Here is a 15723-nt window from a genome sequence, read left to right as displayed (position 1 = left end):
GGGTCGGCAAGAGTGCAGCCAGCACCGCCTGGTACAAGGGAAGCCGGCTTCCTGCTGGGTGCCCTGTCTTCTGGGTATGAAGGGAGGGGGAACCACCCGGGGTCAGTTCTTGGCCACCCACCGGTGGGTCCAAAACTCTATGCACTTTATTTACTCGGAGCCCTGAACTTCGTCTGAACTTCAGAGAAGCGCCAACAGGACATCGCCCAGGAGATCGTGGGGGAGTGGAAGCACAGCCCCCCATCCACCCCTCCCCCGCCCCGTCAGCCCTGGCTTGAGCACCAGCCCCTTGGCAGCCAGTGAGCCCTGGTTTCTGTGTTTGTGGAGAATCACAGGGTGGATGAGAGAAAACATGGATGAGATGACATCAGTGAAAGCATTTAGTCAATGCTCAGCAAATGGGACTTTTCCTGCAGAGAGAGCTGGACTCCGTGTGACCTGTGGGAGGGCCCAGCATGCAGCAGTGGGCTCAGCAGAAGCGCATGCCACCGTCCTGGCTCAATGAGCAAACATGTGGATGCAAAAATAAAGAATGTGTGTCGGTGCCAGAGGCCATGGACACACATCCCCTCGCAAGGAAGCTGGCATCTACCAGTTAAACTTGGCCCTCTTCCCACCTTTACTTTCTCAGAAGAGCCTGTCCTCTTTGGCCTCTATCATCCATTTAAACAACATCTGTTGAGTTCCTACTATGTTCCTGGCACTGCTTCAAGTGTGAATGAGATGATAACTCTGGCTCAGGTAACCTACATTCAAGGGGGTGGGGGTGAAACAAAAAATGAGACAAGAAAACGCTGCGCTTTGCTGAATGCCACGATGCGAGTAATTCTGGGTGAGGTGAAGCGGGGGGTGGGCTGGGGCTTAGGAAGCTGGACTGAGGGGTGATGCTTTAGGGAGGCTGAATGGTGAGAAGGAGTCACAGCGTGAATTCTGCTCACACGGGAGAGCATCGCAGGGAGTGAGTGGAAAGGCCCCAGGGTGGGAATGAGCTTGGGGTGATGGAGGAAGGCCAGTGGGGCTGAGTGTCAGGCGTGAGGAGGAGGTGGGAGACGGGCCTAGAGAGGAGGCAGGGGGCAGGTCAGGCATGTCCCAGGGGCCTGGGCCACGCTGACTCTTCCAGTGCCACTTAAGGGTCACAGGTTCTCCAGTAGAAAGTAATTTTCTGGAAACAACGTATGTCCCTTTTTGTTTCTTCTTCCTAAATTCTGCTTCTCTTGAGGTACTTTGAGTGGTAGCCTCCCCCAGTCTTCCATTCTGATGTGGCTTTATTTCACTAAATTCTGACACGGGACAACAACTAAGTCCTTGTCAGACCACTCCTCTGCTCTTGGTCCCACAGACAGCTATTTATACTGAGTGGCCAGATTATTAGGATCTCTGAACACATAATAATCTGGCCACTCAGTGTATATCCTATAATAAAAGGCTAATATGCAAATTGTACCCTCGACCAGGAGTTCGACCAGCAGGCAGGCCCGCCAACCGCCCATGTTCCCTCCCCCTGGCCAAGCTGGCCAGACCCCACCCATGCATGAATTCATGCACCAGGCCTCTAATACACACACACACACACACACACACACACACACACACACACACACACATATATACATATATACATACACACACACACATATACATATATATATATATATACACACACACACATACACACACTGAGTGGCCAGATTATTATGCGTTCAGAGATCATAATAATCTGGCCACTCAGTGTATTTGGGCCTTTCCGGGGCCCACAGTGATTTGTCTGAGCCAATCCCAGTGCCCGCTGACAGCTGGAGCAACACAAGGGGTCCTGGGGCAGGGGGACCGCCGACAGCTTCTGCTCCCACCTGGAAAAAACAGCTTTGGAATCCAGCTCCCTCCAGAAGAGACGCTGACGGTTCTCACGCCAGCTTGCCCTCCGGCCTACTTTGTGCCCCTTTATTAGAAGACTCCAATGGTAGCCCCAGAGCAACCAGAGCCAAGTAGAGTTGGGCATGAACCTCCCACCCCCTGAGGTTGGGTGCCACTTTCCCCACTAAAGCTCTCCTCTTGGCTCAACCTCTGTACAACCCATCAGGCTCCCCCATGAGACTGCCAGCCTGGGGCAGGGCCTCCCCATCCTCCTTAGCATGTCTGTCCCCGGCCACGGTACTCAGCAACAGCACTGACACGCAGATGCCCAAGCACTGACTTCCCTGAGCTCGTCACAGCACCATCTTCTGTGTGTGATCAGTGATCAATGTTTCCCTAGCCACACCCCATGGGGGAGAGAGCATGCTACACCCCCTAATAGGATGCAGTCCATAGCATGCATATTTATTGAGCTGAAAAGGTGTCCACTTCATGTTTAGTGAAAAATCAAACTGCAAAACCACATGTATTATAACTCCCCCCCTCCTCTTTCCCCCAAATCAAAGTTAGTACAGTTAACCCTTGAACAACAAGGGGTCAAAGGCACTGATCCCCTGTGCAGTCAAAAATCCACGTACAACTTTTGATTCCCCAAAACTAAAAGCCTACTGTTGACTGGAAGCCTTGCTGATAACATAAACAGTCGATTAACATATTTTTGTGTTATATGTATTACTAGTGGCCCGGTGCACGAAATTCGTGCACATTAAAAGGGGATTAATTAGAGGAAATAATTTAATATTGCCATTTGCCCTTTCTCTATAATAGAAGTGTCAGAGATGAAAGAAAATTGGTAAAATGTATATGAAAACCTTCCTCCTGTCAGAGTCTGGGGCACTCACCACGGGACCCAGAGTCAAGTCCCCGCCCACCCACATGCATCTCAAAGTCGAGTGAGACCCAGACCCGGCCGCCCCCCCCCCCCCGCCACATTGGGATAGACCCAGACCTGGCTAGTCCCACCCTTGTCAAGCCCCGCCGGGAAGGGAACGTAGCCTGAGGTCCCCTGGCCTGGCACCAGGACGGGGTGCGTGGCCTGAGGTCCCCCATCAAGCCCCGCCGGGTGTGGGACATGGCCTGAGGTCCCCTGTCAAGCCCCACCAGGTGGGGGGGCGCAGCCTCAGGTCCCCCAGCCCGGCACCGGGAGGGGGGAACAGCCTCAGGTCCCCTATCAAGCCCCATCAGCAGGGGGGTGTAGCCTCAGGACCCCCTGGGCGGGGGGCGCAGCCTGAGTTCTCCCAACCCAGCACTGGGGGTGCACCTTGAGGTCCCCTGTCAAGCCCCGCCAGGCAGGGGGAAACAGCCTCAGGTCCCCTGGCTCGGTGCTGGGATGGGGGATGCGGCCTGAGGTCCCCCGGCCTGGTGCCAGGGTGGGGGACACGGCCTTAAGTCCCCTGTCAAGCCCCACCTGGTGGGGAGCGTGGCCTGAGGTCCCCCGGCCTGGAGCTGGGGCCAGGGGAGCAGCCTGAGGTCCCCTAGCCCAGCACCAGGACGGGAAGCGCACCTTGAGGTTCCCTGTCAAGCCCTGCCAGGTGTGGAAGGTGGCCTGAGGTCCCCTGTCAAGCCCTGCCTGCCTGAGGTCCCCTGTCAAGCCCCACGGGGGCAGGGGAGGGTGTAGCCTCAGGTCCCTGCTAATTGCTTGTTAAGGCTCCTTATGGGAACTTGGCCTCAGCTGTGGGTGCAGCCATTTTTGTGACGGAGTGATGGTTAATTAGCATATTCCCTCTTTATTAGATAGGATACTAGGGGCCCAGTGCATGAATTCATGCACCTTGAAAGGAACTGTGGGCTGCGAAGCTTCAGTGAGCACAGGGGTGGGTCTCGGCCCATCCTCCACACCCATGCCCAGCCCCTCCCACCGTGGCCCCCGGTCCCCTGTTTGCCAGCAGCCCTGCTCCTGCTGCTGCTGCTCCCACACACTGACGGCATCGGCCCTGCTCTCACCTGCTGAGAGCGCAAAGCGACTAGTACAGTGGTCGGCAAACTGCAGCTCGCGAGCCACATGCGGCTCTTTGGCCCCTTGAGTGTGGCTCTTCCACAAAATACCACGGCCTGGGCGAGTCTATTTTGAAGAAGTGGCGTTAGAAGAAGTTTAAGTTAAAAAAATTTGGCTCTCAAAAGAAATTTCAATCGTTGTACTGTTGATATTTGGCTCTGTTGGCTAATGAGTTTGCCGACAACTGGACTAGGGCCAGCACCATCAGCGGGTGCAAGTGGCGGCTGCTGCCCCAATAGCCCCTCAGGAGCAGGGGGAGGTGGAGAAGCCCTCAGGGGCAATACGGGCTGGCAGCCACCGCTTGCACCCGCTGACAGTGTTGATCTATCAGGACTGGCGCTGGGTGCCAGCAGCGGGTGTGAGAGGCAGCTGCTGGCCCCGATCGCCCCTCAGGAGCAGAGGGAGGTAGAGAAGTCCTGAGGGGCGACAGCGCCGAGTGATTGGGGCCAGCGCTGGGCACCGGCAGCAGGTGCGAGCAGCGGCTCTGGAACTGGCAGCGGGTGCGAATGCTGGGCGGGACTGCGGTGTGCAGGAGCAAAGAATTTTCAGTAACCACCTCGCCCCAATGACAGCAACCGGTGCCCTGCCTTGGTGTGGCACCCCTGCTCACCTGCTCCACCATCCCGCCACAGCTGGCGCCCGCCATGTTCCATCTGCACTCCTGGTGGTCAGCGCACATCATAGCAACTGGTTGTTCGGTTGTTCGCCATTCGGTCTATTTGCATATTAGGGTTTTATATATGTAGATAATGTATTCTTACAATAAAGTAGGTTAGAGACAAGAAAGTGCTAGTGAGAAACTCATAAAGAAGAGAAAATACATTTACAGTATTTATTGGAAAAATTTTCCTATAGGGGACCTGTGCTGTTCAAACCCGTCTTGTTCAAGGGTCAACTGCATATACACGGAGAACCAACCTGGATGCAGACACACTAACTAACCTACTAACGGAGGTCAGTTCCAAATCAATGTATCTCGAACATCGTTGCTAGACATCACCTAGGAGGAGGGTAAAGTGGAATCACTGGCCCATTGCTGTATGAGAACCTAAGCAGGAGAGGCCTAGGAATCTGGATTTTAGCGTGTCCCCTGTGCATGTGTTTATATTTGGGACTTTGAGAACCACTATTCCATGGCATAAAATGACAAGCTCTTCTCCTTTGTCACTGTGTTTTTGTAGTGTTTGTGGCTTAAAAAAGACAAGTAAGCATCGATTTCTTTTGCTGTCAGAAAAAAGCAATAAAGATTAAAAATATGAAAAAGAGCAACCTTTTCCAACTAACTGTAGTTATGCTTCACATCTGGTTCGGCCGTGTCGGAAAGTAGGGGCCTTCTGGGAAAATGAACCTTTCAGCCGGTTACTCCAGGTATCGGCTGAACTCAGCCCCAGGTGCTGCCTCCTGCTTGGTCGGTGTGGCTTTCCCTGAGGCCTCCCCATTCTGGGGATCAGATTCAATCCGTGGAGGACTGAAGGGGATCCCGGCCACATGTCCTTCCTGCCCCTCTTGTTCTCCTTGTTTTCTGGAGAACAAGAGGTGCAAATGGAAGGGCAGTGAAGACCAGGAGAGGCAGTCGTGAGTGGGAGCTGGCAATCTTCCTGCCTCTACGGTGGGCGGTGGCTACAGCTTTCATTAAAAAACTCCAAAACCCTCTTTCCTTTCATTTCTGCCCCTTTTCTCCAAGCCGACAGGAACCAGGAGCCGTTATCTGGGCCCACAAACATCAGACAAGAAGTTCCCATGGCAACTCCAAACTTTCTCCCCAGCTCTGTATTCATTCTATCTCCAAGGCCACTTTTCAAGCCTCAATGAGGGTTTTGAGAGCCACCCACACAACAACCCTAGAATCCAACCTTCCCTCCCCCCTTCATGCTGGGCTGAAAGGAATGGGGGAGGGCGGGAGCTGCTTTGGCAGAAAAACTTGTCATGGGATTCACGGAGAGATTATAAAAGTAATGAGAGTTGCCTTTACAACAAGTTTGAACTAGGAAGAATTTACCCGGTGGAGGGATTTCAAGCGTGAAAACAGGGAAGTGTGAGGGAGTGGGGAAGAACCGAGTCCTGCTTCAGAAAGCTGGCTGCAACCCGGCTGCAGTGAGGCAGTTCATCTCTCAGCAGCAGAAGAGCCTGGGATGCCCCACCCCCAGTACATTGTAATTCACTTGTAGCCAGACAGGAGACGGACAGTGGAGCTAGGGATGGGGAGAGGGATGTGAGGGTGCGTGTGTGTGTGTACAGAGGAACCTAGGCAGACCATCGCTTGTCAAGCCAAGCAAAGTTCCATGATTCCCGGCAGTGGGGTCGCCAGACGTAGCAAACAAAAATACAGCATGCCCAGTAGAATCTGAACTTCAGATAAGCAATGAATGATTTTCTAGACTTTGAAATGTTATTGGTTGTGCGTCTGAGATTCAGATCTAACTGGGTACCCTGTGTTTTACCTGGCAACCCTACTTGGCAGGGAGGGCTGGAGGCTCCGGCTGCCCCTCTGGCTGCAGAGGTGTGGCTCTGTCTGTGCCACAGAGACATGCTTCCCTCCCTGCCAGGAAACTGGCCTGAGCTCCAGGTAGGATGCTGGTAACCAACTGCAGGTGGACCTTCACTACAGCCCTGCACAGCCACCAGGCATGGCCAACCATGCGTGATCCCCCGAGGGGACCCTGCTAGCCCTGTGGGTCAGAGCCTGGGCTCTGGTGTCAGCAGACACCACTCCCGGCTCCAGGCTGCACAGCTAGGCGACCTGGTGACCTTCAACTCTTCATTTCCTCATCTCCAAAAGGGGGCAGACATGCTTTTGAGGAGTGAAGGAGATACAACATGGTGGGAAGCCCTTCACACAGTACCTGCCCCAGAGTCTGGGCTCCAAGGCGGAAGCTGTTTTCTGGATTACTCATTTAAGAGCATTAAAGATTTTCAGCCAAGTGAAAAAAGTGTGATCAGAGACTAGAGTCAGTACAATCTCAGCGATGAAGAGCAAGCACACATGACCACAAACTTCGCACAGCAAAGATTAAAAGGAGACATCCCCAGTGTTACCAGTGCCTGCTTATGGTTGGTGGGATTCTAGGTCAATGAACTTCCTTCTTTATTCTTTTTTTTTTTTTTTAATATATTTTATTGATTTTTTTACAGAGAGGAAGGAAGAGGGATAGATAGTCAGAAACATCGATGAGAGAGAAACATCGATCAGCTACCTCCTGCACACCTCCTACTGGGGATGTGCCTGCAACCAAGTTACATGCCCTTGACCGGAATCGAACCTGGGACCTTTCAGTCCGCAGGCCGACGCTCTATCCACTGAGCCAAACCGGTTTTGGCATCTTTATTCTTGATTTCCCAAAATATTCATGGTGAGCCTGTATTATTTTAATATTAAGTTATTTTAAAATAATTTGAGATGACAATTTTTCTAAAAGCGTTGTAGTACTTTGGGGCATAAGTAGAGGCTACTGTATGAAAACGCTGCCATCCTGGCTTTGATTCTATGATCCTGACTTCGGAAGCTGCTGAAGGGGGATTGCCTCTTTACTAAATGGCGGAGTTGGCTCCTCTCCCCTCAGTCATACTCCTTGCTCTTTCTGTGTGAGACAGCCAGAGCAGGCAGCCCTGGATTTGAATCTCAGCCCCACCCCCAATGGGCTGTGTGACCCTGTAGGCAAGTCGTGTTACCCTCTGAGCCTCAGTTTCCTCATGTTTAAAACAGTGGTCAATACATATTGGTTGAATGATTAAATGAATGAAGTTCATGAGATGTACAGCATTTGGCAGAGAGAATGGCAGTAACAAGCGACCAACAATCATTTGCCGATGTTATTACTGTCCTCAGAAGGTGTGCAGACTTTGGCATCCATGTGTTTTCTACCCTTTAGAAAAGGTTCCTTAGCAGGGCCATGGGCCAGCAAGCCGCTTGTTCTCTCTGAGCCTCGGTCTCCTCATCCATTAAATGGGGATGACAATTAGCGGTGACTCTAGGGCTGTGGAGCGGGCCAGAGGCCCAGTGCCTAGCACAGAGTAGGTGGCCCAGTCACAGGCCTCTGTGCCCTCCTGGCTGTGTCGCTCTGTGTAGTATAGTTACCAGGCAAACATGTGCCGCCAGAACGACTCTAACATGTCTGCGAGTTTGGAGGGGCTGCGAGTGAAACATGCTACCTTTGGAGTAAGGTTCTTCTTGGCTGCAGTTAGAGGGAACGCTGCGTTTCGTTTTGGAGCTGCGCATCTTTGTGAGAAGATAGGAACTGGGCGGGGACACTTAGGGGGAAATCGCTGGAACTGGGATTTGAAATCAGATTCTTCTATTTAGAAAGCGCCTCCCCTTCAGCCGGCCTGCCGGCGCCGCCAGATTTAAGACCCTCCCCCGGAAGGCGCCGCCAGCCCCGAAGGCTTGGCCAGCTCTTGCTTTTGGACTCGGAGAGCCTTGTCCCCATGCTCCGCGGCAGTGGCTCCGCGGCGGGAGCCAGTCCCGGTGGGAAAGGCAATCGGTCCCGGAGGTCCCAGATTGGACGTCTCCAGGGGTCTGGCCCCGCAGCAGACAACCCTGGCCTCTCGCTTCGCCTCCAGCGATCTGCAGGCAGGACCGCTGGGTGGGGCGCTCCTTGCCCCCGGCAGAGGGTCGCTCCCCGGGCGCCCAAGGCCCTCGAGGCTTTCTAATCGCGTACCCCCAACGGACACGGACCCCTAGGAGACCGATCTTCACCTTCCCCAATCGTCACTTTCAAGCACAAAGTCCAGAAGGAACTGTCCCAAACGCTGAATTCGGACATTCAGCGTTTCCTTCTTTCTACATTCCCGTGTTTTCCAAATTACTTGTAAATTGGCCATATCTTACGTTGGATTCATTTTCCTAAATAAAAACATCTCTCATTGTCCTGAGCAGTAACGTAATATGTTTACTTCAAATAAAAGGACAAATAGGAGAAAACACACTTATTCAACTCCCACCCTCAAAAACCACCGCCGTTGTGTTTCCTGACAAATCTTTTTCTCCTTAAAGGACGCGTATAGAAAACCAGTTCCTCGCCTGCAGTAACTTGCTCTCTCCCCTCCCACCCTTCCCCGCTAACCTAACACTCCCCTGGACATCAGTCCATTTCGCGCTCCTTCCTGCCCCAGCGCCTGCGTCCCGGCCTTACCCATTCTCCGCGCGCCCACGCCACGCACGCCCCGCGCCCTGGGCGAGTCTCTGCTTAAGGGACCTGCCAAGAGATGAACCTCGCAGGACTTTTGTCGCCAGGACACTGAGTGTGAGCAAGCCAGCGTGTGCATGCGCGTCCACACATAGGAATACAAGTCCCCAGAGGGAAGAATGTAGGAAGGAAAGAAGGAACGAAAGGAAAGAAGAGAGCGGAGAAAGAAAAGTAATTAAAAATAATGAAAGGGAGGAAAGAAGGAAAGGAAAGGGAAGGAGGGAAGCAGAGCAAGGAAGGACCAAAGCGCCGTGGCGGGCTGGCCCGGGGCTGAACTCGATGCGCCCACCAAGCCCTCTTCGCGCTCCTCCAAGACGGAGGCGGAGGAGGGGGCCTTGCTCCCACTTACCGGACCTGAGCAGCACTGCCCGGTAGAGCCCGGTGGCCTCGGCGGGCACCCGTGCCCGCTCTCCCAGCCTCTGCGCCATGCGCCCGCGCGCCCGACAGCGGAGCCGGCACTGCGGGCGGGGAGCGCACGGTGCAGCGTAGTCCCGAGCCGGCAAGTCTCTGCGGCTGAGGCCAAAACCCCGCGGCGGGTTAGGTTACCACAGCGCTGCGGCCGCCGGGCGCGGAGGCGCCGCGGGGGGAGGGACCGGGAGCTAGGGCAAGGGTAGGTCTATCCCGCCAGGCAGCCGGCAGGGCGCGGGTAAGCGTCTGGTATGAGGACCCCTGGGCCCGCGGTCCCAGGTCCAAGGCGAGAACCGGGTGTCCTGATTCCCAGGTGGCCTCCCACCTACTCTACTTCCTTCCCCTGGCCGCTGGCCTCGCTGAGTGCTTGTACAAACAGGTGTGGAGTTCTGAGGTGCCATCCTTGGGATCGGAACCCAGCGCCACCAATTAACAGCTGTGTGACCCCACGATTTAATTACCTAACCTCGCAAAGTCTCAGTTTTCTTATCTGTAAAGTGGGTACTTATCTCACAGGGTTGTGAGGGTAACTGATATATCTTAGAACAGTGGCTAGCACAGAACGAACACGATATACTGGTATTTTAAAAAGTGTTCCAGGGCATCTGGTGTGGATGGCACTGAGAAGCAGGGGACTTCACCGGGGGAGGAGGGTTGTGGTGGGAAGCCTGTGGATGCACAAGATTGATTTCTCTGGCTTTGTGGAATCTTTTAACAGCAGAGATGGGAGGACCAACCAAAAGAATCTGAAAGCAAAGAGGCAAAGTCAACCAGGCGGATCTGGAAGATACTGTATAAGAAACTGACTGTTGGTTATCTACTGTGTTGGGTTCTGTGCTCTCTCCCAAAACAAAAAGCAAATCTCCACTGTGAGCTTTATGTCCTATTTTGTTTCATCTTCACAACCCTATGAATTAGCATCTGTTAGCCTTCCAATTTTGCAGATAAGCAAAATGAGGCTCACAGAGGTTAAACAATTTCTCTGCCACCACAGAGTGTGGAGCTGGGATACAAACTCAAGTGGTCTGACCCCAGACATGGGCTGCTCTGTTATTTCATGGACTCTTTACAAAAGCGCTGAAGGGCAGGTGTTATCTCGAGTTATAGATGAGATCATTGAGACTAAGGGGGTGAGGTGACTGGCTCCTGCTCACACAGCCAGATGGAGGAGCCAAGACCCAATCCAGTCTCCACCCACAAACTAGTGCCCCTCAAACCTACAGACCCCCCTGGAGCTGTCCAGGGTACTGGATGGCATCTGTTAAGGACACACTTGCTTGGGCCCGGAATCCTGAGCTGGCTGCTGGGGCCTCAGCCACACTGTATCACCTCCATCTGCCTCTGAGTCCTCTCCAGCCTTGATGCCTCCAGGCCATCTGCCTGCAAAGCCCTCTCTGGCTGGCCCTTGGCCACTGCCCAGTCCCAGCTTCTGCTCTGATTCAGAGATCCCTGTACTTCTCTGATCCTCAGTCAGCACCCTGGGCCCCAGGGACCCAAGTGACACACTTGGATCTTCAGGGACTTCACTGATTGGCCGGACTGACCATGCCTGTCATCATCAACCAGACGCCATGTGTGCCAGGCACCATGCCAGACATTTGGCGTTCTCTATCTCATATCCATTCTTCAGAGGATGAAATTGCACTCAATTGACCATTCATCTCATTTTATCCACTCTTTGATAAAGTATGGTTATGGCCCTTTTAGAAATGAGGAAATAGGCTCAAGTGAGTTGTCCAAGATCCCATAACTAGTTAGTTGTGGAACTGGAATTTGAACCCAGACGGCACCAACGCTGCAGGGGGGCAACCAAGCCAGGATTGAACAAGGTGGGGGTTCAGGAAAATTGTGACTAAGAAATGAGGATTAACTCAGGTTGCACCCCCCCACCCCAGGGATCCTAGGTGGATCTGACTTACCTGAGCCATTTAGTCTCTGCTTCTCATTTTCATTATGAAATATGGCCTGAGGAGAGTATTCTTTCTGTGAACAGAAAGAAAGGAGGTGGAGGTGAGCCTCTCTGTTCCTTGGCAGGGGAGGAGTGAGGAAATACTCAATGTCCCTGAGTCTTTTGACTACAGAAAGGACTGGGCAGGGTCAAAATCCTCATACTGTCCACTCATACTACCCAGAGAAACGCATTACTATGTCCTTGGAGTGCACATGTGTGTGTGTTTGTGTGTGTTGGGGGGTATTTATGAGACTCATGCCCTTTTTAAAAAATTGATTACTTTTTAGAACAGTTTTAGACTTAGGGAAAAACTGAGAAGATTATACAGGGAATTTCTTATACCTCACACCCAGTTTCTCTATTATTAATATTTTACATGTATGTAGTTGTACATGTATGTAGTAGGGCACATTTGTTACAATTAATGAATTAATTTTGATATATTATTAATAATTAAAGCCATGTCTCCTTATGCTTCTCTTAGCTCTGACAGTTTCCCAGTCTCTTTGGTTTTGACGGCCTTGACAATTTTGAAGAGTACTGAGAGCCCTGTCTTTTTTATGTTGGGATCTTATCCACACAGTTCCTTCTTCCTGGCCTGCCTTCTCCCCACCTTCCTGGCTAACTCCTTCTCTTTCAAGGGTCAACTCAGACGGCTTCAGGGTTTGCTTCTCAAGGTCAATTCTTGGGCACCTTCTTTCCTCCCTCTACACCCATGACTTTAAAAACAGCTCTAAGCCAACAACCCCCAAATGTGTGTTTCCAACCCAGACTTTCACTGTGAGCTTAAACGCTGTCCAACAGGCCACTTGACATCCCCACTTGAGAGTCTAATAGGCCCAACGCTTAGTGGCCCAAACAGAACTCTTGACCACTCCAGCCCCAGCCTGTTCATCCCCTGGACCTCCAGCTTAGCAAGTGGCTCTTGGCCCTGTCACTCCGGAGCTGGGGGGCTGCCTTGCCCTGTCTTTCTGAAACCCACAGTCCTCAGGTCACTGAGGCATGGTGCGATCACCTCCTGGGATCTCTTCAATCCATCCACTCCTCCCGGTGCCTCCACCCTGGCCTGGCCGAGCCCCCACCACCGTACGCCTGGATGCCTGCAGTAGCTTGCTCTCCTTCAGGTCATGGTCCACATAAACTCCAGAGCAAGCTTTTAAAATGTAACTCAAACCCTGACCCTGTCCTACTCAAAACCCTTCAGTGCCTTCCTTTTGCACTTGGAACCAGACTCACACGCCTTCCCTTGGCCTTCAAGGCCTCTGCAACCTGGACCCTCCCTGCCAGCCTCTCAAATCTCATCTATTTGTTTCCTCAAATGTTCAAGGGCTCAGGATGCTTCAGTGAAGAAAACAAAGGTCCTTGACCTTGTGGAGCTGACATTCTAGTGGGGGAGAGAGACAATGATGAATAGCGAAGTGGATAGTATGTTAGAAGGTGACGTATTGTGGACCAAAGGGAAATTAGAGAGGGGGTGGGAGAGTCCGTGGAAAGCCAGGGCAGTATGGGACAATAACTGGCTGCTCAGAGTCCCACTGAGAAGGTGAGAGGTGAGCACTAACCTTGGAGGAAGTGGGGGAGTTGGCCAAACAGATGATCTTGGGGAGAGTGTCACAGACAGAGGGAACAGCTAGAGTGAGGGCCCTGGGGCTGGGGCATGGAACAGCAAGGGAACAGCAAGGTGGCCAAGGTGGCTGGAGGGGAGGGGACACAGGGGCAGTCATATGAGGGGAGGTCAGCGAGAAAACGGGGCTTCTTTCCCTCACCTCCATACTCCAGTCCCAAGAACTACTGGGGCCCGCCTGGCATGGCTCAGTGGTTGAGTGTCAATCTATGAACCAGGAGGTCATGATTCTATTCCCAGTCAGGGCACATGCCCAGGTTGCAGGCTCAGTCCCCAGTGTGGGGGTGTGTAGGAGGCAGCTGATCAATGAATCTCTCTCGTCATTGATGTTTCTATTTCTCTCACCCTCTCCCTTCCTCTCTGAAATCAATAAAAATATATTTTAACAAAAGGACTGGGTTCCCTGAAAGCCATGCTGCCTGTCACTCCTGCTCATACACAGTGGTTTCCTCTATCAGGATGCACTCAGCAGCTCTGCCTGCTACTTCTTACCTTGTAGGCTGGGCTGCAATGCCACATCTTCAAGGAGGTGCCCTTGATCACGTGCTCCCACAGCACCCTGGACTTCCCTTAGATTAATATTCACCACCAGCTCCTCAACTAGACTGTTCTTGCCTGTTTGTAGCTGTCTCCCAAGGGCCTAGTCTAGAGCTGGGCTTGGATTGGATGCCCAATAACAATTTATTGAAAGAATGAATGCAGTGAGCGAATGAATGAATGCACCCACTTGGGGAGCTCTGGGCTATGTAGGGAAAGTGGCTAATTCTACAGAGAGCAAGAATGGAGGGAGGCCTCCTGCTGCCTCCCCAGGGATTGCTCAGGGTGTGTAGAAGGGCCTGGGGTCCTGACATTTTCCCAGGGGGCTCCCACTTTGAGCTCTGCTACAGAGGAGGCCATAGAAGAGGGAGGGTGTTTTTTGGGATTTGGCCAAGCCTCTTTTGTGTTTTTTAACAAAGGGATTGAGAGGATCAGTAACCTCATCTGTGGAAGAAAATTCCAGGACATAGAAAAAGGACCTGCTTCAGAGGGCTCTAAGGGGCTCAGGGGTTCTTCTCATGTCTCCCCGCACAGACCTGGGGAGTGGGGCTGGGTCCCAAGGGCAGCATTAGCATCACAAAGCCAGGACTGCAGAAGGAGCAGCTCCCAGAACCAGAGTTCCAACTATTGTGCCTTGCATGCCCGCCACCCTTCCTTGCATAAAAGACTCCTTGGGAAATCAGGGCAACCTATGTCTAGTAAGACCTCAGTGACCAGAGGCCTCTGTCCCTTTAATGACTGGAGCTTGGGGAGGAGAAAACGCTCACTTGCACGCAGCCCCCTGTGAAGGCGAAGCTAATTTAAAAAGCCACCTGGATCTTTGCTGACGTATTACAGGTAATTGATAGTCTTTTCTAAGGACTGTGCTGAGAAATACAGCCAATCCTCATTTGTTCTCAGCGTTTAGGGATTGGAAGATGCTGGCTTAGTTATAATTTTGGTTTGTGAGAGGTAGCACACACAATACAATACCAGAGGAGATGCTATTGTATATTGTACAATGGACCCAACTATGTCTGAACAAAACCCACTGTTGGCCGAGGCCAAAGACATTTGCATTTCTCTTGTCCCTCCTGTGGCCACTGCCTGCTTCCTTTTCATGCCCCGATTGTTGCGGAAATGCTCTCGGGGTTGGACCTGGGTGACCTTCCATGAGTCTATCCCCCCCCTCTTCCTCACTTTGCTTCTGGAGGCTGATGCCTCCGTTTGAGACATGTCAAAGAGACCATGAACCCATCACACATTCTCCGTAGTCTTCCCTACAAGATGCGTGCACCAAGGAACACTTATGGGACCTTGCTTTGTTTGTAAACTTTTAACAACTGAGGTATAGCACACATCCATAAAGTGCACTCATAACAAGTATGCAGCTCTGTGAAGTTAGCCATATGTGTTCACCCACACAACCACTCCAAGATTGAGACATAAAGCATTCCCGGCACCCCGGAGGGCTCCCTGTGTCTAAGTTCTAGAACTTTATATAAATGGAATCATAAAATGTATTCTTTGGAGTCTGGGTTCTTTCACTCAACAGCATGTTTGAGATTCATCAATGTTGTTGCCTCTATCAGCAGGTCATTCTCTTCATTGCTGAGTCGTACCCCATCCTACAGCTATATCACGGTGTGGTTGTCTGTCTTCCTATGAATGGACATTTGGATGGTTTCCAGTTTAGGCTCCGACTAATAAAGCGGCTATGAGCATCTTTCTGTGAATATTTGGGTAAACACAGTGTGGTTTCTGTTGGGCAAATACCCAGCCGTGGAATTGCTGAGTCATAAGGTAGGTGAATGTTTAGCTATAGTAGATACTGTCAACAGTGATTGTATCAATTTATGTGTTGTGCTTTTGATATCTTCACAACATAGATTTTTTTTTGAAACATTGAGGTCACTTCTGTGCACAATGCCTTGGATTGGTGGTGAAGATGCAGGAGGTATTAGCAAAATTACAGCTTATGAACATAGATGGGCCCGATTTCTAACTTTGGAAGAGATGAGGTGGGATTTGAGAGTGTTTGTCCTTGTAACCAGGAGTGAATCAGAGGGAGGTATGTCTCTGGGTATCTTTTTCACCGCCCCCCCCCCCCCAATAAATTGTAAATACTCTG

General features: G+C 51.9%; 1 protein-coding gene across 5 annotated transcripts in view; it reads right to left on the bottom strand.

Moving 5' to 3' along the window:
• The window catches only part of FAM107A (family with sequence similarity 107 member A), a 55859-nt gene that overhangs the window by 14207 nt on the left and 25929 nt on the right, over nt 1–15723 (bottom strand). For 2 of the 5 annotated variants that reach the window (XM_080676880.1, XM_080676884.1), the window contains exon 2: nt 11421–11484. The exons of 1 other annotated variant lie outside the window; for it this stretch is intronic. In XM_080676880.1, coding sequence (XP_080533006.1) covers nt 11421–11484 — 64 coding nt within the window. Of the gene's footprint in view, nt 1–9039; nt 9142–9442; nt 9806–11420; nt 11485–15723 lie in introns of those variants that run through there. 2 more of the 5 variants (XM_080676881.1, XM_080676879.1) reach the window with 2 other exon arrangements.

This window comes from Plecotus auritus, assembly GCF_963455305.1.
Source record: "Plecotus auritus genome assembly, chromosome: 6".
Classification (NCBI taxonomy): Eukaryota; Metazoa; Chordata; class Mammalia; order Chiroptera; family Vespertilionidae; genus Plecotus; species Plecotus auritus.
Note: the sequence above shows the minus strand (reverse complement) of the source record. Positions and strands in the feature narration are given on the sequence as shown.